This window comes from Rhineura floridana, chromosome 8, assembly GCF_030035675.1.
Source record: "Rhineura floridana isolate rRhiFlo1 chromosome 8, rRhiFlo1.hap2, whole genome shotgun sequence".
Taxonomy (NCBI): Eukaryota; Metazoa; Chordata; class Lepidosauria; order Squamata; family Rhineuridae; genus Rhineura; species Rhineura floridana.
The window spans coordinates 129,557,205-129,581,414 of NC_084487.1; the positions used below are offsets into that span (position 1 = coordinate 129,557,205).

General features: G+C 41.7%; 1 protein-coding gene across 5 annotated transcripts; it reads right to left on the reverse strand.

Annotated features, from left to right (window-relative positions):
• GPR19 (G protein-coupled receptor 19) lies at positions 1-16,982 on the reverse strand. 5 transcript variants are annotated; one of them, XM_061637882.1, is made up of 4 exons: positions 16,905-16,982; positions 14,376-14,515; positions 13,504-13,673; positions 1-1,411 (listed from the first exon to the last, which is right to left on the reverse strand). In XM_061637882.1, the coding sequence occupies exons 3-4, from the start codon at positions 13,542-13,544 to the stop codon at positions 142-144; spliced, it is 1,311 nt and encodes a 436-aa protein (XP_061493866.1). In that variant the 5' UTR covers positions 13,545-13,673; positions 14,376-14,515; positions 16,905-16,982; the 3' UTR covers positions 1-141. The 5 variants fall into 5 exon arrangements, with proteins under 5 accessions (XP_061493866.1, XP_061493863.1, XP_061493861.1 ...); XM_061637879.1 differs by lacking the exon at positions 16,905-16,982 and adding an exon at positions 16,301-16,549; XM_061637877.1 differs by lacking the exon at positions 16,905-16,982 and adding an exon at positions 15,946-16,549.
• Positions 16,983-24,210: the final 7,228 nt, after the last annotated feature.

The following is a 24,210-nucleotide window of genomic DNA, read 5'->3' on the forward strand; positions in this document are numbered from 1 at the left end:
AATAAAGTCAATGGATTTAATAAAAGAAAACATTTATTTTCCCTGCCAAATTGTATGCAAGCCCGTCCCCAATGTTAATAGAATCTGTTAGAAGTTCTTTGCTCCTGTTGTACAAATAGTTGTTGAAAGAACTGGAATTAATTAAACAAATGTATTTGGTGGGTTTGAATTAATAGGCCAGGCAAGCTTTTTCTCTTTTGCTTCTCTATCAAATGAATCATAGATGGAGTCTTTGGAAACAGTTTTGGCTGGTGCAGGGATTTCTGAGATCCCAACGTAATTTTTTTTTGCTATCTTTGAACTGGTGGTGATAGTATATGCATTGCTTCGGTAGCATTTCATGGAGGACATGCAGAAGGTCTCCTTCATACCTCTTCTGAAGTTTGCATTATACACAGAGTACAAAGTAGGTTTTGAAGCTGAGGAACTAAAGGATATCCAAGTGACTGACATAAAAACCAAAGAGCTCTTTCTGTAGTCTGTCTCAAGTGGATGCCAAAGTTGAACCACATAAAATGGAAGCCACGAGAGCAGAAAAAGTAAATTTAACATTAGGAACATCTTGATAGTTTTCACCTTTGTCCTTGGAACTATATTCATCGTCCTTCGAACCGTTCTACCATCTGTACCTATCCTCCAAATATATTTTATTACTTTTTGGTAAAACAGAACGATAAGAACAGATGGAATCAGAAAAGCCACTAACAAATGGATGATGCTGTAAATGGCCCCATCCCAAGAATATGGCAGGAAAAAGTTGCAATGGTTGTCCCAGCCTGATCCAAAAAAAAAGAAAGCTGGAGACACTAATGCAGCATCAAAGATCCAAGATGCTGCAATCATTTTCTTGGCTTTTTCCCGGGACACCTTGAAACTTAGTGGATAGACAATAGTGTAGAATCTGTCCACGCAGATGGAAAGCAACACATAGATCTGAACACCAGGTGTGAGATACTGAAAATATCTTACTAGCTTGCACATCATGCTTCCAAGTGTCCACCTACCAGAGGCTAACTGAAGAAGCACAAATGGAGCACTCCCTACACTAATAAGTAAGTCTGCACAGGCCAAGGAGACCACAAAGTAATTGGTGGTAGATTGAGTCCTCCTGCTCCTGTGGATCACCAGGCAAACAAGGGAATTTCCAAACATGGAGAATAACCATAAAGTCCCAAAAAGCAGGCTGGCTGCTATGATTTCTCCTGGCATCAACTCATACCGCAAGGCTGTACTATTTTTCTCAAGCCCATGCTCCTTGGATAAAGCAATCATCTTGCTGTTTGTCAGAGGGCTAGATGTTTCTGTATGGTGGTGGTTCTGTAGCGGCAGCCCTGAAGTCGGGGTAAGAAAAGGAGCAGCGTTGTTCTCTATTTCATGGGCAAGCAACATATTCGGTCTTTGCTTCAAAGGGCTACATGGAGACAGAAGTCCAATTATTAGTCAAGATGAAAAAATTCAAAATGAAAAAAACAATATACTCCGTCATTAAACATATATATCACATTCATCCCAGCTAATGTGAGTCTGTTGTAAAGAGTGTGCACCGCAACTGGGGCTGGGTGCTTAAAAGGAGGAGGAGGAGGAGGAGCTAGAATCCTGGTGCAGTGTGGGTGAGGGGGCAGGACAGACTGAATCCAACCCCCTTCTGCAGCCCTCCCATTGTTGGGATTCCAGCTTTTTTTTTAAAAAAGAGCTATACATGCATACTCCTATTATTATTATTATTGTTATTGTTATCTTTATTTATACCCCGCCCTTTTTCCAAAACTGGAACTCAGGGCGGCTTACAACTAACAATGGGTACATATAATTTGGACATATAAAAATCTACATTTAAAATAGAATTAAACTCATTACAGCATTAAAACAATTAAACATCACCTAAAATACCTAAAACCAGAGCTTGGAAGATTACTTTTAAAAAGGAATAAGTTACAGTTACATGGCCCCCAAAAAGTAGTAATTACCGTTACAATTACAATTGCTCTGAAAGTAACTGATTACTTTCCTTTTACTCAAAAGTAATCGCTACAAATTACATTTTAGTTGCTTTTTTAAAAAAAATTGCCTACAAGGTGCTGGCCTTGACTGCTGCACATCTAAGTAACCGAAAACAACATTAAAAATAAGCACACACACACAGAGGGTAGTAGAATTTTTTTTGTCCATAAGATTAACAGAATGGCATAACAGAATCTTACATCCCCTCACCCCACTCCCAGCAATGATGATACCTCAACACACATATTTTTGTATATATATATTGCCTCCAGCTCTTTTCTCCTTCCACTCCTGTCAATTTTTAAACAATTGTTTTCTCCACGCCGTCTCACTCTCCACCTCCTCCCTCATTGCCTCTTAAGCACCCATAGCGCATGAAGGAAGAACAACGCTGCACAGAAGCCCAATTTGAAGCACATGATTTTTATTCACAAATCAGAGGAGCAGAAGACTTCCCCTGCTCCCCCCCAAGTAATGCACAAAAGTAATGCTGGAAACATTACAGTTACTCCTCAAAAGTAATGAAGTTACTACTCGTTCTATTACCAGCAAAATGTAATGAAGTTACCCACTCGTTACTCAAAAAAGTAACAAATTACAAGTAATTCGTTACTTGTAACTAGTTACTTCCAAGCTCTGCCTAAAACCAATTTAAGAATAATGTAATCAAACAGTAAAACAATACGGGATACCTCTAGAAGTCCTGTCTTAAACAACTTCTACTCCAAAAGCCTGCTGGAATAAATAAGTCTTCACCTGTCAATGAAAGGACAGTAAAGAGGGGGCCATTCTTGTCTCCCTTGGAAGGGAGTTCCAAACCCTAGGGGCAGCCACCGAAAAGGCCCTATCTTGCGTCCCCACCAATTGCACTCGTGACAGTGGTGGGACTGAGAGGAGGGCCTCTCCCGAAGATCTCAGGGCCCGGGTAGGCTCATATAGGGAGAGCTGTTACTGGATCAGGAACCCTTTTCTCGATAGCTATGCAGCTATGGATACATGCATAGGGACCTAGCTGGACTGGCACCAAGAAAGTGTGTTGTGGACACAGCACGTAGAATTTTTATTGGTATAGCACCATCAGGGTACATGGAAATTTATCTAGAATTTAGGGTGAAGTCAAAGGAAACATTTTAGAGGAGACGTACATGTGCTCTCTCTGCATTCAGTTCAATGTACCTTTCCTCTCCTGGGTTGAGGTAAGGGTGTGTGTGGCACCTTTTACGTTTTCAGCCAGCCAGCTATAGATAGTGCTGACTGGCTGGTGCTCATGAAGCCCCTAAAACACTCCCCTGTCCCAGTCCTTTGAATAATGTTTTATTTTAAAAAATGTCTTTCAGTTTTAAAAAATTAAGGCAATGAATGAACAGAGGTAGACATGGTGTTTAAGGAAATAGGCAGGCAGCACAACTGAAGTGTGTGGGTGGGGCAAGACTGTTATGAACATCTGTCATTCAAATTGCGAAGGTGGAAGGAAGTCAGGGTCACATCACAGGTGAAGGATCTGTTTTATTAACTGATTTATTTATGGTGTAGTGGTTAAAGTGTTGGGCTACGTTCGAATCCCCACACAGCCATGAAGCTTACTGGGTGACTTTGGGCCAGTCATTGACTCTCATCCTCAGAGGGAGGCAATGGTAAACCCCCTCTGAATACTGCTTACCATGGAAACCCTATTCACAGGGTCGCCATAAATTGGGATTGACATGAAAGCAGTCCATTTCCATTTTTATTTATCAATCATTTTCCCATGACAACATACATAAATGCAATTCCTAGGCCAATACAAATAAAGGATGGAATAAAAATATCCACATAAAGGCTTGAGTTCCCATTTTGTATTTATTATGAATACCTTCCATTCAAAATGTAAAAATAACTTGTTCAAATGATCCATGTATACATTTTGGAGCTAAAGGAGCTAATTTCCACAAGTATGGCAAAACACTAGAATTTGGTCTTAAATCAGGATATTATCTTAGGCACAGAGCTGAAATAAATTTACTTCCAACAATTCTCCTCTGCTAATTTTGATGCCAAATTTATTTTAAGGCTGATGGGATGGATTTCTAGAAGTACCTGTTAGGTGCTGATACTACCATCCAGGGCACTGTGGCCAGCGTGGATTTTTTCACATTCCGCAATGTTAAATTGAAAATACACCCCATTCCATTCTGATGCTTCTCATAAGCTCATTTCAAAACAAAACCTTACAAAACTTATAGTCCTGAACTCAGAAACGCTGGCTTAACAACCCTCTCAATTTTCATGGCAATACACAAAACAGTCAGAGAGAATAGAGAGTTCAAAGTTTAAAAAGAGAGGAAAAAACCCCAGAGCCCTTTTTGACTTTTTTCTGTCAGAGTTCTTATAATCTGTTGAAATTCATTAAAAATCAGCCATGTTCACAGAGTACCTGTAATCCTATTACTGACCTTGCCCCATACTCTGACCTTCATCTTCTGCAGTTTGAAAGTTAAAAAAATGCCTGGCTGATTTTTAATTAATTTAAGAAATTTTGTCTTGAAGCCAATGATAATGCCAGGCATGCTCAGTAAGAACCAACTGTCAGAGTTCCAAAAGCCAGACTCCCAGATGCTGGACTTGCCTAATCAGGGGGCCACAGACTTTGATTTCACATGAGACAGTCATGGCTTCCTTCAGAGAATCCTGGGAAGTGTAGTTTGTGAAGGGTGCTGAGAGGAGACTTCTATTCCACTGACAGAGTTCCAGTGGCCAGACTGGTTTAACAGTCAACTGCTCGGATTGAAGGTCTGTGAGGGAAACAGGGCATCTCCTAGCGACTCTCAGCACCCTTCACTAACTACACTTCCCAGGATTCTTTGAGAGAAACCATGACTCTCCAAAGTGAAATAAAGGCCTGGTGTGGATGTGGCCAGGGACAGCTTTGCTTTAAATTTGGGTGGGAGGCTACATGTGCCTGCTGTAGAATAAAAAGGTGAGGGAAACCCTGAAAAGCAATGATAATGTTCACAATGTTTTCCTTTTGGAAAGGAAAGGGGCTTCCCCTCTGCCCAGTGCCCACCCATCCAATCTCTTCCCCTCCCCCTCCCCTCCCTGCCCCTTCTGTGGGTCAGTGTTGGACTACAACCTGGGAGACCAGGGTTGGAATCCCCACACAGCCGTGAAGCTCACTGGGTGACCTTGGGCCAGTCACTGCCTCTCAGCCTCAGAGGAAGGCAATGGTAAAACCATATCTGAATACTATTTACCATGAAAACTCTATTCATAGGGTCACCATAAGTCAGGATCAACTTGAAGGCAGTCCATTTCCATTTTCAAACATGATTGCACAGAAACAAATCCCACTGAACTAAAAAAGTATGCAAATGATCAAACCCACCCTCCTTTCTCCTTCCTCCTATCCCCTCCCTCTTGCCACCTCCTCCTTCCTTTGCCCCTCCCTCCCCATCCCCTTCCAATCCCCTCCTTCCCCTTCCCCCTCCTCCCCCTCCCCTTCTTCCTCCCCATGGTCATGAGCATGATTGCTTGGCAGCAAATACCATTGAACTCTATAAGCATGTAAATGATCAAACCTGCCCTCCCCTCTCCCTTCCTTTGCCCCACTCCAATCCGCTCCTTCCCTCTCCCCCTCCCCCTCCTCCTTCCCCATGGTCAGTTTACCTATCCTAACCATGATTGCATAGGAGTAAATCCCACTGAACTCAGTAAGCATACGAATGATCAGACCTGCCTTTCCCCTCCTTCTCCTCTCCTCTCCCTTCTTCCTCCCCTCCCCTCTTCCTCCTCCCCTGCCCACTCCAGCTGTCCCTTCCTCCCACCTGATCAGTTTTACCTATCCTGAGCATGATGCACAGGAGTAAATCCCACTGAACTCAACAAACCTGTCAAACCTGTCCTTCTCCTCCCCCCTCCTGCCTGCTCGCATTCCCCTCCTCCCCTCTGCCCTTCCTTCCTTCCTCCCCTCCCTCCTCCCTCCTCCTCCTCCTCCCCTCCCCATTGGTCAGTTTCACCTATTCTAAGCATGATTGCAGGGGAGTAAATCCCACTGAACTCAATAAGCATGCAAATGATCAATCCATTCTCAGCAAACTTGCACAGGATCCCATTTCTTAACTCCTGGATTAAAAAGCAGAGAAATTCACTAATAGGCAAAAAACCTTGCCGTTTAAGAAAGTACCTATAGCTCACAGATATTTCTATCAAACTTTAAAAAGCAGGGAAATTGGGCAGTTATAGTGAATGCACCAGGGGAGCAGGAGACCTGATATCTGCTCTGAGATATTGGACTGCCCTACAAATTGGTCAAAATACAAACACAATTTGGGTTGGTCTTTCACAGTCCAATCCACTTGCTGTGTAGCTTGGAAGAATTTGGTAACATGTGCCTCTGAGCATATGGTGAGTGGTGGCAACACCTGCAATCAGCCCAAAGAATAGAAAGAAGACATGTGCTGTGCTGATCTTGTTTTAGCAGGAAGTAAGCAACATTATTAAGACAGTTGATATAGTTCAGATGGTCACTTTAAATATGTCTGATTTACTTTGTAATTTTAGTGAAGTTTCCTATAGGAAATCATTTTCTTTTGTTTCTATTTCTGTGAATATGTGAAGTACAGCTACTCTTTGCAAAATTTATACTAAAAAAACTAAAAACAATTGTGGAATAATGGCACTGACTGTTCTGCAGAATAGTCTCCTGTGGACATCAGGAGCGTCTCAGTTTGCACAAGATAAAACATTGGGAGGTGAAATATATTCTAGCAAAATTCTAGGTGTGCTCTATATTTTTAATTGACCATGCCCACCTTGCCTTAAATGAAGTGGTTTAAACATAGCAGGCTGAAAACATGCATCCTCTTTTTTCCAACAGCTAGAGTCATTGCTGAAGTAGCAACATATTGTAGTTAGTCTGATTTTACATCAAACTGCAGTTTCAGATTCAACTGTTAATGCACCCAAAATAGAAATAGACCATAACCTCCAGTTTGACACACAAAAGGCTGTCTTCACCATCATATGACACTGACCAATAAAAAGGCTTTGAAATTAATAAAAATAAATTGGACACAGATTTCTAGGATGAATAATGAGGAGAATAAAATTTTCTAGATTAGATTCTCTGTAGAAACATTAGTAACACAGGAATGAAGCAAAGTAAGAAGAACACCAACAAACATACAAAAATGTAATTCTCCAACTTTGGAGATGGCAGCTGTTGCCAGCACTCACCATATGCTCAGAGGTACATGTCACCAAATTCTTCCAAGCTACACAGGAAGTGGATTGGACTGTGAAAGACCAACCCAAACTGTTTTTGCATTTTGACCAATTTGTAGGGAAGTACAATATCTCAGAGAGGAGTTCAGGTCTCCTGCTCCCCTGGTGCATTCACTATAGCTGCCCAATTTCCCCGCTTTTTAACGTTTGATCTGTGGGCTATAGGTACGTTCTTGAACTGCAAGGATTTTTGCCTCTTAGTGAATAATTAATAATTATTAACAATGTCTATTCCAATCAGCAGCAGCATTGCCATGCTGTGCTGTACTGGCAGGGGCTGATGGGAGCTGTAGTCTAATATATCTGTGGAGCTAGGTTCAGGCAGGTTGGCCTACACTATGCAGCTATTTATTAATTTTTTGCCTTTTCCTTCTATTACATAGCCCAAGGAAGAACTGTACAAAAAATGTCTGATGAATATCCTATTCTAAATAGTTTGTAGTTTCATCTCGTAACAGAATGCATATTTATAGATCTTACTAGTTTTGCCTGTCAGACTTGCTGAATGCAGAAAAATATTTCTCTTTCCTGGGATTTTTTTCTCTTTCTACGCAACATATTTTGACAGTCATTCACGTGTAAATGAATGATTAGAATTGAACTGAATATTCACAAATATTCAAAAATTGAGCAAATTAGACCTTGATATCTCTTGATTGCTTTGGCAGGCATCAAATATAAACTCTCATTAGATATCACTTGTCAAAGACTAAAAACAGGCATGTCACCTATCATATATTGTCTAACCCTAAATGCCATTCTTGTTAATTATCAATGCTGTCAAATATCAACGGTCAAATACCAGATACTGAAATTAGCATCATACATTGTCATACAGAAACATCAGATGTGAAAAATTGAGTTCTTGCCCCATCCGGCTCCTGCCTGTCATGAGCACAATCCCATGTGTGGGAATTTCCTGCTGCCATTCTCCACCTCCTGCAAGCAGCCCACCCATCAGCTGCTCTCATGCGAGGACTCTGACTACATAAATAAGGTTTGTGTAAGGCATTGAATAGATTGTTCCTGTGGTCTGAGATTTCACAAATATTCTAGGAAGCTTTGAATAATAGTTCACATAAAATTCACAGAAGATAATTTTGAGGAGAAACCCCAGACTTATATACCACAAAATAAAAGACACAAATATTATTCTTGGCCTCCAACATGCCATTTCTTTCCATCCATGGAGGCATCATGCCTATTCTGATACAGCTGAATATTCATAGGTATCCATTTTCACACTGAAAATTGCTGTTTTGATGAAGGCATTTTTTTCTTTAAAAAGTGGGTAATCAAAGTGAACATTGTCTTCAAGATTTATTCACTTGAGTATATGTCTCAGCTTTGGAACCTTGACACCTTCCGGCTGGTAAACTTGTACCATGTCATACTGAAGGCGGGGGCTCCCATGACTGAATACTCCTCCATACCACAAAATAAAAATAAAACGACATCCATGTGCTGGTTTTTTTTTTCTTGCTTGCTTGTTTTGTCACAACTTTAGCTAAACTGGCTAAAGTTTAGCAAGAGGCACATGGCTGCTGCCCCTGATAACATCTGTCTTATTATGTCTTCTCACTTATGCCTAGTAGAAGAAGGAGGGTCATGTAATGTCATTGAGCTCAGAGTTTTCTTGCTCTGCTCAACTTTATTAGCTGGCAGTAGTGTAGTGGCAAATCCAAATGTTCAGGGTCCCTTCATGATAGTCATGCCATGCCCCCTCACAGCTATGCCCCTCACTCGCTTGCTCTCTGTCGTTATCTCCACACTCCTCAGACCTTCCTGCACATGCCTTCTCCCACAACAACAGTCTTCACAGTGACTGTCCTACCTCCTTTTATTGTGATTGGCTCCAATCAGCAGGAAAGGACAAGGAATCATGTTAGAAGACTCTTCTCAGTGGCTAACAGACTCCCCTTTCATGCTGAGTGGCTCTTGGGATACTGGAGACATAGGGACTCTCCTTCCAAAAAGTAAGGGGTCTAAGACCCCCTGAGACCCTGGACAACTACACCTCTTTAGCTGGGACAGCAAAATTCAGATAAGTTACACTATGTCATGCATCTTTTACTAAATGTTACCAAGAAGACTAGGGGAGCAAATGCAGGGCTGATATTCTTGGGTGTCAGTCACACATCCATTGGTGCAAAATTTTAGTTTGGCCTTAAGGTTTATATATCAGAGAGGAAGTTATGTACCTCACATTTTGCATTTGTATTTTCCTGCTCAGTCTTAGAGGCTCCATAGAGAGGCCTGATTGTTCTAGTCTCAAGCTTGCTATCAAGCTTTGATTTCCAACCAGAAGGGAGATGAGAAAACTGCACTGGAGACTAGAAAGGAAATTTACCCCTAATGAGGATAGCATTCCATTCTTTACAACCCTTCCTGATAATAACAAACCAGAATCCCCCCATTTCCACAAGCTGTGCCCCAATACCAGTACCATTACCAGTGCCAAAATATCTAGTCCCTATTAGGGATGGGGGAGAAATTCAATCTGGTTTAAACCTCGATTTATTAAATTCACACTTTCTGAAACAATATAAGAACTGAAACACAGCCATCGAAATGCACTTATCCAAATTTTGTGATGCAGTTTTCCAACCAATGTTTTTCAAAAAAGCATATATCAGGGGGAAATGTGCACAAAATGGATACATTAGTGAAAACAGCATACAAAAATACATTATTTTAAGAGAAATTGCTGGCAAAAATGTCCACGTTAGTCAAAACTGTATGCAAAAAGGGATTTGGTAGGAGAAATTAATACAAAAACGCTGAAGAATTTTCATGAGGATTAAAAAATATATATATTGCAAATTACTGCAGAAGGGAATTTAAGATTGGAAAAATGAGAAACTGAGAGAACTGAAACTGACAGATTTTCTATCCCTAGTCTTTATATAAACTGATAGATTTGTAGATAACAAAATGGTTCCATAATTTCTATACAATGATACATCTGACACATATGCAACAAACTGTGTAAGTGCACTCCCCTACATGAACTCTATATTCATTTATACTGGAGTACACCCCCCAAAAAATGCTTAACGTTTATTATTCACTTGAATGTTTAAATTTTCACTATTGCTCTTGAACTGAAAATGCAATCTTGTAATTTTATATAAAATTCTAATAATGGGAATCCTATTTTGTCTCTGGATAAGGATTTACACTGTGGATCAGAAAGGCAGATTTTGATGCCAAGAGATTGCTGATATTTCCATCCCCTTGGTGCTCTGAAAATCTCAGAGCTTCCTTACAGAGGTCTAGCCACACTAGGCCTTTCTGTGCATGCTTAGGATAGACTGTGGCATCCCTTCTGGATGCTGCAGTTTATTCCAGGTTAAATTCTCTCTGGCAAAACTCTTTGTAACAGAACCTTTGGATTCCCCTTTAAACACATCCCTATATACAGGTATTCCACATACTTAAGGCTGCAATCCCATACATAATTACCTTGGAGTAAATTCTCTTGATCTCAGTGAGACTAAATTCTGAGCCATTATGAAGAAGATTGTGATGCAAAGCCGCCAACATCACTATATTTAGCATCGGCACAGTTCATGTATAAATGCATTATGAGTTGACTCACCAAAAACACATAATTTAGCTTTGGCAAAAATTGTCTCTATTTAGAGGCCTGTTTGAAGACACAAAATTCCCTTCTTTCTTCAGAGGAATATATAGCAAACTCAGGTGCATCAACACACTGTCATTGGTCATAGGATATCCCTTTTCAATTCTATTTTGTTAGTTATGTCAGCCCTGACTTGTCTATTGGACATATTGGTTGGGGTTGATGGAAGTCCAACAACATCGGTAGGGCCACAGGTGTTTTATTTTCACATAACAGATGTGGGTTGTAGTGAGAAAATAAATCTCAGTCAATTTAAATAGTTTTTATTTGATTAACCATTTGCCTTTTGACCAATTGATTAAGAGTCTTTATGTATTAAAAATACAGTTGAACATTCAAAACCTTCATATAAAGTTCCTCTTCAGAATTAAATAAATACAAAACATAACAAGATCTGGACTAGATCACACTGCCTCAGTCCATCTTGTCCACTAACAATGGCCCATCACATGCTTTTAAGAAGCCCACAGCATAAGGCATGAAGACTCTCCCAATTGTTTGCTCTCTATCAGAGGTAGATTATTGCTGAACATGGAGGGTAACTGCCATTGATAGATCAAGTCTCCCTGCAGTTCTCTAAACCATCTAAACCAATGGCCATTATTACATCTTGTGGCAGCAAATTCCATAAGTTTAATATCCACTGTGTGAGAAAATACCTTCTGTTGTCTGTCCTGAATCTGCTAATCATATTAGTTTATTGGCAAGAGAGTGCAGACTTTTGAGCTTTCAGGAGCAATGTCTCTCGATAAACTCAAAGCTAGTGAATGCTTGTAATCATTTCATGTCCATAATGTTTCATTCCTGCGATGTTTAAGAGTCATTCAATGCTTGTAATGTTTTGCTGCAGTGGCAGCAATGGCAACAGGTCATCCTCTTCCCCTCCCAGCCTCCTGGGACACTGCTATCCTGGGAATGCTGGGAAATATATGGTGTTCCCTGCACAGCTAGGAAAACAACATTTTTGAGTGTCCACTGTAGTTGGGAAGCTGTGGCAGCAGAGTTCCAAATGTCAGAGACAGATGAAAGGGGAGAGAGAGAGAGAGAGAGAGAGAGAGAGAGAGATGGTAGGGGAAACAAAGATGAGAGAGTGGGGGAAAACACCATCACCCTCATTCCCTGTTGCTAAAGACTTCAGGGCTTCCAGGGAGCTGGGGTGGCAGGAGTGGGGAAGTATTCACACCGCATTCCTTTCCAGTGATGTAACCAAGAGCTCAGTAGTGTTTGAATTGGTCTTGGGATTGACATCTGATTTAACCAAGCCATTTTACTGATTTTAGCTCACCGTTCCAAGCCAAATTTCAAGTTGAACTGAATGGGTAGCTACCCACCAGTAGGATATCATCTAATAGTTGGTTTATGAGCAGCCTGATATGGGCCTTTTTGTTCTCGTTTCAATTCGGGTTTTAAGGAAACTCCTCCCCTGAAAAATCTACAAGGATCTGCTTTGTGGGCCTTTTGGTCAAAACTATCCTGTTTATAAAGCGTCTAATATTCTTGGAGTTTCACCTTTAAAAAAACAAATAAAAGTAGACATATTGTTCAGAAAATAACAACTGCCTTTCAGGAACCGATCAAATTCCATCTAGTCCAGATGCCTGCATCAGCAGCTGTAGCCCTCAACCCACATGCTATTGCTACTTCTCTCAAGATCTGTGGAATTTGCCTCTACTTCCTCCAGTGACTGGAGGGAGCTGTCCTGAGGACATGCAACTTGATCTTTCAAAAGAGCATTCTCATTTTTAAAAACTTTTTTTCAGCCTTCTAGTTATTGAAGAAAGTCATTGATTTGTGGATGCTTGGCATAAACTTTGTGTCATATGTTTACTTCACCTCAGCTGCAACAAGCACACAAGTGTAGTCAATAGCAGACTAGATACAGTGCTGAAAGAATATATGAAGCTGCCTTATACAGAGTTAGAACATTGGTCCAGCTAGCCCAGTGTTGCCTACTCTGACTGGCAGCAGCTTTTTCCCTGAGATTCTTTAACAGAATATGCCAGGGATTGAGCCTGGGACCCTCTGCATTCAAATTTTCTGTCACTTCTGAGATCAGAGGAACAAAATAGCAACTATGAAATATGAAAATGTACTTCTTAGACAATGGAGAGGGGACCCACGTCTGTGGCTACATTGAAGCCTGTTAGTGAAAGATAAAAGGATCAAAACTTCAGTTTAATAACTATTTTTAATCATAGTTGCACCCACTAAAATTATCCCTTGAAACCAATGGCAAAGCTCACCTTTCTTATGTATTTAAGGGGCAATTTCTACCTAGACAGAAAAAAATGGGTGGTATCCAATGCTAGTTCTACTCACAATAGGCCCATTGAAGTTAATGGGCATGACTAACTTAGGTCCATTAATTTCAATGGGTCATCTCTGAGTAAGACTTAGTTGAATACAACCCAATATTTCAAAGATTTTTTTTCTTGTTCAGCTCCCCCAGGATGGATTTTGAAAAACAGATGAGCAATGCTCAAAGAAACAACAAACAAATTTAATGGCAAATCTGATTGCTATTTCGAAGACTGAAAGAGCTCCCCTCCTTTAACCAGACTATTTTTCAAGCCTGAGGAATGCAGAATGAGCCATACCTGCTTCTAAGCATAATGCAGAGTTCAGCTGGGTTTTCCATTAGGAATTCTGTCACTCATTGTGCTGGGGATCAAAAGCATGTTCACATTTGCTCCAAAGACTTCTACATCTGTACATTAATCCAACTGAAGCTTAGATGGGAGAACATATTTTGTACATTCCTCGTTCCCTGGAAGGAGGAAACAATAATATTTTGGTCAGTGTTGGCACCCATCACTTTCCAAGCTCACAGAATTGATCACATGAGAAATGAAACACAGGGTTTTCCCCCAACCCCTTTTTATTTAAACAGATAAACCTGTGGCCAAAAGCGCCAGTTTCTTATATAATATAATCAGCCCACAGCAAGAAAACATTTTATTTCCAACCCTCTGCTTTTACCACTCATGACCAGCCATCAATATCACCTGCAGCAAGATTCATTCATTTCTTCGGGGTCTGCCTTTAACAAATCAGGGGGAAGAATAGTATCCTTTCTGCACCCCCATCCCTTTTGGAAGTCGTTTTTTGCCGTGAGGAAAAAAGAAAAGAAGGCTTGCAGAACCATGGACAGCAATGGAGTCTCTGGAGGACAGCTAGTTAATGAACCTGCTCTGCATGTCCTCCGAAGCAATTGCCACACTGGAGAATCAATAATTTCATTAGCCTCTGTGGCTGTGCCTTTCCAGTCACCTCTTCCCAGGGCACAGCCAGCATCACCATGAAAGGAATGAGGCACAGAATGCACCATTTGCAGCATTCCACCTAAAAAATCAACCCACTCATAATCACACCCTACCTTTGCAGTCATGGTATTGAGAAATGTCTCCCTTTTTACCATTGTTTTTCTCCATCATTCTCATATCCCACGATACGCACATTGTCTGCTCACCTCAAATGCTTCAGATCCCAAGGAAGGACAAAAATTAGGATGGAAACCTGCAGCTGTCTCATGCTGACGTCCTGGTTGCTATGGTGCTGTGTGATTGTTGAAGGGGATTATTTTCTTCAGCAACAGTTACCATGGGGCCCCTGGCAATAGAAGAAAGAAAAAAGGGAAGAAAAAGAAGAGATACAATCTATGCATATGTGTCAAGGCACTCAGCTTCAGGAAAGCAGCATTTGGGAAGCAGATCTCCTTCTTAACCCTAGGTTTTGGTTAAAAGACACAGGAATATGGATTGTATCACAAACTCTTTAATCTCCTTCGTCAGTTTGCTGTTTGACTCAGTCTGTTGTCATTCTGATCTTGCTTAATCTTTGCTCAGTTTATGTTTAAAAGATCAAAGCCTGGTAGAATCTCCACTTTTTTATTCCCCCCATTTATGCATTGATTGCGCTGATACCCTGCTCTCCCTCCCAAAGCTCAGAGCACCTTACATGAGGGACCCAGGAACACTCCTCTCCTGGCTTTGCTTAGGGGCCAAACCACTTCGGTTAAGCAACAGAACTGCATGAAGGAGCTTCCAACCATTCTGTGCAAAGGGTTCTTATATTTGTTTATATGTGTTTGCTTGTAAAATGTATTAACTGCTTTTACATTGCACAGCAAACAAGGCAATATATAATTTTAAAATCAAATAAGCTGAAACAAATTTTAAAAACAGTAAAACAAGCAAAAAGCAACATCAGTTTTTATTTCAATAATTCAAATGAAAATGACAGAGTCTTCGTCACTTGCTTGAACTCTAAAAATGGTGTCCCAGTAGGCCTCCTTACACACCCTGTATAAAAGCTTCTATGCCTCAACTGAGAAAATTATTATTATTATTATTAATTACTTGTATATCCCACCCTTCCTTCCAAAGCCCAGGGCAGCAAACATATCAACTAAACAATTTTACAACAATGATATAAAAGCATTCTAAAAACAGTTTAAAACATTCTAAAATACAATTACAGATAAAAACATGCTAAAACGCAGTTACAGTTCAACATCCTTTCATCAGTGATCTTTGGGTTGCCAGGAACAGTCCCCCTCCTCCAACAAATGCCTGGATAACCAGGAATGTTTTCAAATCCAGAAAGTCAATAGTGACAGAGACAGATGCACCTCACTCAAAGGAAAATCCTCCCATGAGTCCCACAAGATGTTACAGATGCAATGAAGGACCCAGAGAAAGGAAGCAGGGTGGAGATATAAGTGAGCAAGGAAACAAAACATGCACAGAATTTCCACAACTGTCACTTTATTTATTTATTTATCATTTTATTTATACCTCACCCTTCCCTCCAGCAGGAGCCCAGGGCAGCCAACAGAAACACTAAAAACACTTTAAAACATCATAAAAAGACTTTAAAATACATTAAAACAAAACAACGTTAAAAACATTTAAAAAAACTTTAAGAACATCTTTTTAAAAAGGGTTACAGATATTAAGAGACATATTAAAAACAATTAAAAACAATTCTAACACTATGACAATATGCAGTTTAGTTTAGATTTTAAGATGGTAACTGACCTCTTTAACATGAGATGGAACCTTCAAAGAAACCCTGTTATTTTCATCATGACTTTGGAGATAATCTGAATGTGGATGAAGATTCATTGGTGGTCCTTAGGCCACAGTTGAAGGCCCACTATTCTAAAGAACTGGTTACAAAAGACCTGTTCCTCTATTAGTGGATTTTTCTCTTTATAAAACACCATTCAAATACTTGAGTTTGAAAATCTCCAAAGTACTCTCTCAGTTGCAAGCCATAACGTAAGAGATTGAACTAAACAACTATGCAAGCACCTTATATTGGGATAAGTTAAATTTGACTTCGCTGGGAATGACTGCAACCATAAAAACGAAAGTATTACCGAAGAGTTACCTCTAATTCTTCCTATATCTTTATTTTCTCAGATGTTGAAGAAATAACACTTATGAGGTTCTGAAAGGCTGTACCACATACCAGCCAAGCATTTCATTTTGCAATAGCTGCAGCTTCCAAACTAGCTTCAAGGGCAGCCCCACATAAAAATATTACAGTAATCCAACCTTGAGGTTAAAATGCATGGGTCATATTCTATGGCCACAAGAACTATAGAACTTCCATCTAGTAGGGTGGCCAGGGCCTGAGACTGATCCTGTATCTTTAGGAGAAGAGAAGGTCAGCCAAGTGCAGGTGTTCTTGCAACTCTGTAATGGGAAAACCCACAAGGTGGAATTCTCCCTCCCCTCTCCACAACTTTTAAAGATACAGAAGACCTCTTGGAGGCTGGGCCAGGCAACCAAGAGGTCTTCTGTATCTTTAACAGTTGTGCAGGCGGAAGGGAGAATTCCACCTTGTCGTTTTTCCTATTATAGTGTTGCAAGAACACCTGCACTTGGCTGACTTTCTCTTCTCCTAAAGATACAGGATCAGTCTCAGGCCAAGAACCTGGCAACCCTACCATCTAGCTCAGAGGCTGACTTGGAAGGAATGAAGGAATCACCTTGGGAGCCATTATTCTCTACTTCTGGATCATCCAGGCCAGAGGATGTGGCCTTACCAGACTTGTCTAGCTTAGAGAACACCCCTCCAATTCATCCTTCACCACATATGCACTATAAGAGCCAGCAGTTACAAAAAATGACATCAAGTCTTTAAAAACAGACAGCTCCCCAGAGAAGGTGGGCTAATAGTTTGCCTCAGCAGCATACTAAGGCCAGCCGTCCTTCAGAAGGCCTTAGTATGCTGCTGAGGCAACAACTTTTCCTCAGTGAGGCATAGCAAGCACTGCTGTTGACAAGCTGCCTTTTTGCCCTGCTGCTTTGGTAGGATATGGCAGTGTCTGCTGGATTTGACTGGACTAGCCTTGTTGTGATGCTTCTTTTTGGGAAGTGGCCCCTGTCTGATCAGTGAGAGCTCTGGTGTCAAGCTGGCCTCCTTTGTGACCCTCAGCTGGAAGAAGACAAGACACTACCTTCCTTTTTGACTGGGTGGTAGCTATCATAGGCCTCTGGGTCTTTGAAAGGAGTGGATGCACCACTGTCTTTTTAAGGGTGGCAGCCGCCGCCACCGTCGCCACCACCTCATACAGTTTGATCTGTGTGCTTATGCTGTCTAAATTATATGATTTTAACTTTATTATTATGTTGTTGTTGTAGCTTGCCCTGACCTTATTGTGGGGGGTGGATAAGAAATCTTATAAACAAACCACACCCTGGATCCACCTGGACAAGCCCTTCCCCCAACTAGCTTGAATCAGCCATAACAAACAAAGGTTGAGAGGGCATGTAGTCAGATGGACACTCCCAATCACCTTGCCCACAGGCCTCAGTTGCTAAAACTGATCCCACACTACCAGAGCAGATGGTGTGTTCGATCTGTCTTAATCATGGTGTCCAGTTTGGCATGGAGACAAGTGACTTTGCCCTGCTAGGAACAATGCTACTGGAAGGCTATTTGAGGATGCAAGAGAGATGTAAAAGTAAACCTCCTTTGCCAGCTTCACTGCCACACAGTAGGTCCCTCACATATCCCCAACATGGACAGAGGCCCTGACCACCATTATGCATGGGGCAGAAATGCCAACCCTCCCCATGCTTCTCCATTCCTCAATACCTCCTAACCAGGGCAGGACGCTTGCTCGGCTTTCTGCCATGTGCAGGAATAGCAACATCACCACTACACCTCTCCCAGGGCCTCCACTCACCACTGGGCCCCTGGAGCGTTTTCAGCATTGGGCAGGCAGCATTGCCATGATGGAATGGGAGCCAAGGTTGAGTCCCATCTTTGGTAGCAGCCCATCATAGTTAATACCTCAAATGCACTGCCCTGGTCTATAAATCTATAAAATCTATAGTCTCAGTAGTATAGCTATCTATAATAAAATCTATAGATAGCACTATAGATTTTATAGATCTATAGTCCCAGTAGGATCATAGATATATAAAATCCATAGATAGCTCCACAGATTTTATAAATCTACAGTCCCAATAGGACCAGGACTATAGATTGTATAGATCTATAAGCCAAGATAGGGCATTTTGGGTAACTGAACATGATGGATGATGGGCACCAAGCTTGGTTCCCATTCAAAAGTGACAGCATCATCCACCCAGTGATGAAATGGCTCTGAGGGCCCAACGAGTAAATGGTGGCACTGCAGGGACAGGGTGCTGTTCTGAGCCTAGAATCCTTAGTGCCTCACCTGGCTGATCACTGGTACCAGACCTGGTCACTAGAGCCATCAGGATCACCAGCTCTGTCACCTAGAAAATCCACCACAGCATTCAGGAATCCCTCAGATTCCATGTCTCTAGGGGTGGACCATCTGAATGTGTGCTCTCACCCCTGCAGGGGAAAATAAGCATTACTAGACCAAAACTGACCAGGAAATGATCTTACCATGACAACATGTTTTTAATATCTTTCACCTCTAGATTATCTACTCTTGCTCCTGGGAAAAAACAGGCAAGGGGGATGCCTTGCTTTGTCCAATGATGTATTGAAACTGCCCCATGGCTGTCATGGTGGCTGTGAAGTCTCCAAGGTGGCCCACTCAAGGCAACCTCAGCATGAATGTTCAAATTAATAATCCAGGGATTCTCCAACATCATTCCCAATACCATTTCTGCCAGCTTGGGTATGGAGGCTTTGAACAGCAGGGTGAGTGGTACATGAAAAGCATCCCAGGTTTGTCTCTCTGGCCCAGCACCAAATGTAGGTCCTCAAATCCTGCACCAGAGCAAAAGCGCCTCCTGCTGAGGGAGATGGAATCTGTATAAACCATGGCAACTCCCTCACTGGTCCTACAGCCTATGCTGGTGCTGCACCAAATACCCAGGTGGACACAGTTGGGTCAGATCAATCCCTCCCAGATTGTTCACCCAGGTCATGATAATACATGGCAGATTAACCACTCTTATCTAGTATCAAATAGTGGATGATAGAAATCTTATTATAGACCAATAATGATTCTACCTGGCATTAAAAAAACAGCTCCACAGTGCAGAGAGCAAGGCAACAGAGCCATCTGGAATGAAGGAGAGAAGGAAGACTAGCAGAGGGACAGCCTGTAAACATCTAACCTCCCCCTTCTCCTTACCTGGCCTGTCCAACATCTAGCACCATATCCTCTCTTACCCATAATTACTGAAATAGGTGCATCCCTAACTAAAACTGTTATAATCTATCTATCTATCTATCTATCTATCTATCTATCTATCTATCTATCTATCTATCTATCTATCTATCTATCTATCTATCTATCTATCTATCTATCTATCTATCTATCTATCTATCTATCTATCTATCTATCTATCTATCTATCTGTCTGTCTGTCTGTCTGTCTGTCTGTCTGTCTATCTATCTATCTATCTATCTATCTATCTATCTATCTATCTGTCTATCTATCTATCTATCTATCTATCTATCTATCTATCTATCTATCTATCTATCTATCTATCTATCTATCTATCTATCCAGGCATATGTTAAAGCACTGATCCAATACCATACCTGAGACTTCAGTCACCTGGTTGTTCAGTGCACTGCTCAGGACAACCATAAAATACAGCAGGTTTCTGATGTACAAAACTTCCAGGAACTCCTCCCTTTATTCAAAACTAGTCACTCGATCCTGTTTCTCGCTCAGGGCAACATTCCTCTATTTTCTCTTCTTCCCCTGTCTCTCACTCAGGGGATTCACATTCTTACCACCCTGACCCATGTCCTCACCCTGGGTATACTGACCAGCTCTCCAACTCAAAAACTAACTACAAGTAATGGGCACCTTCATTCTTATGGCACCCTAGAGGGAGGGTCTCCTTTGGCATCAGCCCCTTCACAACTGGGGTTTATCCGCTGCCTGTGGCAGGTGTCTTTTCTATCTGTATTGGGCTAGAAGTGTATACAACTCATCTCTAAATTCATGACAGATCACCACATTTCACAGGATTTTAAAAAATGAATAGATGCTTTTCAGGAACACATGAGAAACTTGCAGTTCCCGTTTTCATTCTGTAACTTAAAGGAGCCTAGGAAGCAGCAGCCGATAATAATAATTACTGCTAGTTATTATAGACAATGAGTAGATTAAAGAGATATTCAGTTTATTTTGTCAAATAAAATAGACATATACATTTAAAATGCCTCATGGATACTATAATTTTGGCTTCAGTTTTACTAATTTAATTTCACCTAACATTTTAAAAAAATGTAAATACTTTCCCATGTTTAAGCAGAACAATATCATATTTTCATAAGAACATAAGAACATAAGAAGAGCCTGCTGGATCAGGCCAGTGGCCCATCTGGTCCAGCATCCTGTTCTCACAGGTGCCTGGGGGAAGCCCGCAAGCAGGACCCGAGTGCAAGAACACTCTCCCCTCCTGAGGCTTCCGGCAACTGGTTTTCAGAAGCATGCTGCCTCTGACTAGGGTGGCAGAGCACAGCCATCACGGCTAGTAGCCAATGATAGCCCTGTCCTCCATGAATTTGTCTAATCTTCTTTTAAAGCCGTCCAAGCTGGTGGCCATTACTGCGTCTTGTGGGAGCAAATTCCATAGTTTGACTGTGCGCTGAGTAAAGAAGTACTTCCTTTTGTCTGTCCTGAATCTTCCAACATTCAGCTTCTTTGAATGTCCACGAGTTCTAGTATTATGAGAGGGATAAGAACTTTTCTCTATCCACTTTCTCAGTGCCATGCATAATTTTATACACTTCTATCATGTCTCCTCTGACCCGCCTTTTCTCTAAACTAAAAAGCCCCAAATGCTGCAACCTTTCCTCGTAAGGGAGTTGCTCCATCCCCTTGATCATTCTGGTTGCCCTCTTCTGAACCTTTTCCAACTCTATAATATCCTTTCTGAGATGAGGCGACGAGAACTGTACACAGTATTCCAAATGCGGCCGCACCATAGATTTATACAACGGCATTATGATATCGGCTGTTTTATTTTCAATACCTTCCCTAATTATCGCTAGCATGGAATTTGCCTTTTTCACAGCTGCCGCACACTGGGTCGACATTTTCATCGTGCTGTCCACTACAACCCCGAGGTCTCTCTCCTGGTCGGTCACCGCCAGTTCAGACCCCATGAGCGTATATGTGAAATTAAGATTTTTTGCTCCAATATGCATAATTTTACACTTGTTTATATTGAATTGCATTTGCCATTTTTCTGCCCATTCACTCAGTTTGGAGAGGTCTTTTTGGAGCTCTTCGCAATCCCTTTTTGTTTTAACAACCCTGAACAATTTAGTGTCCTCAGCAAACTTGGCCACCTCACTGCTCACTCCTAATTCTAGGTCATTAATGAACAAGTTGAAAAGTACAGGTCCCAATACCGATCCTTGAGGGACTCCACTTTCTACAGCCCTCCATTGGGAGAACTGTCCGTTGATTCCTACTCTCTGCTTTCTGCTTCTTAACCAATTTCTTATCCACAAGAGGACCTCTCCTCTTATTCCATGACTGCTAAGCTTCCTCAGAAGCCTTTGGTGACGTACCTTGTCAAACGCTTTTTGAAAGTCTAAGTACACTATGTCCACTGGATCACCTCTATCTATATGCTTGTTGACACTCTCAAAGAATTCTAATAGGTTACTGAGACAGGACTTTCCCTTGCAGAAGCCATGCTGGCTCTGCTTCAGCAAGGCTTGTTCTTCTATGTGCTTAGTTAATCTAGCTTTAATAATACTTTCTACCAGTTTTCCAGGGACAGAAGTTAAGCTAACTGGCCTGTAATTTCCGGGATCCCCTCTGGATCCCTTTTTGAAGATTGGCGTTACATTTGCCACTTTCCAGTCCTCAGGCACAGAGGAGGACCCAAGGGACAAGTTACATATTTTAGTTAGCAGATCAGCAATTTCACCTTTGAGTTCTTTGAGAACTCTCGGGTGGATGCCATCCGGGCCCGGTGATTTGTCAGTTTTTATATTGTCCATTAAGCTTAGAACTTCCTCTCTCGTTACCACTATTTGTCTCAGTTCCTCAGAATCCCTTCCTGCAAATGTTAGTTCAGGTTCAGGGATCTGCCCTATATCTTCCACTGTGAAGACAGATGCAAAGAATTCATTTAGCTTCTCTGCAATCTCCTTATCGTTCTTTAGTACACCTTTGACTCCCTTACCTCCAAGGGTCCAATCGTCTCCCTAGATGGTCTCCTGCTTTGAATGTATTTATAGAATTTTTTGTTGTTGGTTTTTATGTTCTTAGCAATGTGCTCCTCAAATTATTTTTTAGCATCCGTTATTGTCTTCTTGCATTTCTTTTGCCAGAGTTTGTGTTCTTTTTTATTTTCTTCATTCGGACAAGACTTCCATTTTTTGAAGGAAGACTTTTTGCCTCTAAGAGCTTCCTTGACTTTGCTCGTTAACCATGCTGGCATCTTCTTGGCCCTGGCGGTACCTTTCCTGATCTGCAGTATGCACTCCAGTTGAGCTTCTAATATAGTGTTTTTAAACAACTTCCAAGCATTTTCGAGTGATGTGACCCTCTGGACTTTGTTTTTCAGCTTTCTTTTTACCAATCCCCTCATTTTTGTGAAGTTTCCTCTTTTGAAGTCAAATGTGACCGTGTTGGATTTTCTTGGCAATTGGCCAGTTACATGTATGTTTAATTTAATAGCACTGTGGTCACTGCTCCCAATCGGTTCAACAATACTTACATCTCGCACCAGCTCCCGGTCCCCACTGAGGATTAAGTCCAGGGTTGCCGTCCCTCTGGTAGGTTCCATGACCAACTGATCTAGGGAATAGTCATTTAGAATATCTAGAAACTTTGCTTCTTTGTCATGACTGGAACACATATGCAGCCAGTCTATGTCCGGGTAGTTGAAGTCACCCATTACTACCACATTTCCTAGTTTGGATGCTTCCTCAATTTCATATCTCATCTCAAGGTCTCCCTGAGCATTTTGATCAGGGGGACGATAGATCGTTCCCAGTATTAAGTCCCTCCTGGGGCATGGTATCACCACCCACAACGATTCTGTGGAGGAGTCTGCCTCTTTTGGGGTTTCGAGCTTGCTGGATTCAATGCCTTCTTTCACGTATAGAGCGACTCCGCCACCAATACGTCCTTCCCTGTCCTTCCGATATAGTTTATATCCAGGGATAACTGTATCCCACTGGTTTTCTCCATTCCACCAGGTCTCGGTTATGCTCACTATATCAGTGCTCTTCTCTAAGACCAAGCACTCCAGTTCTCCCATCTTGGTTCGGAGGCTCCTAGCATTAGCGTACAGGCACTTGTAAGCAGTGTCTCTCTTCAAGTGTCTTTGGCACTTGTGGTTAGGCCTGTGGTAATTTTGCTCTTCTGAATTTATATCCTGTGGCCCTGCTCTCACAATGCCTACTTCTAGGCCTACCCCTTTTAAAATTTCATCATTTCTTTGGTTTTTATCCCAGGGGGGAGGTTTATTCCGAACCGGACCCTTCTCAGCTCCTGTTGGGTTTCCCCCCTCAGTCAGTTTAAAAGCTGCTCTGCCACCTTTTTAATTTTAAGTGCCAGCAGTCTGGTTCCATCCTGGTTCAAGTGGAGCCCGTCCCTTTTGTACAGGCCCGGCTTGTCCCAAAATGTTCCCCAGTGCCTAACAAATCCAAACCCTTCCACCCGACACCATCGTCTCATCCACGCATTGAGACTGCGAAGCTGGGCGTGTCTGGCTGGTCCTGCGCGTGGAACCGGTAGCATTTCAGAGAAAGCCACCTTGGAGGTCCTGGCTTTCAGCATCCTACCTAGCAACCTAAATTTTGCTTCCAGGACCTCACGGCTGCATTTCCCCATGTCGTTGGTGCCAACGTGCACCA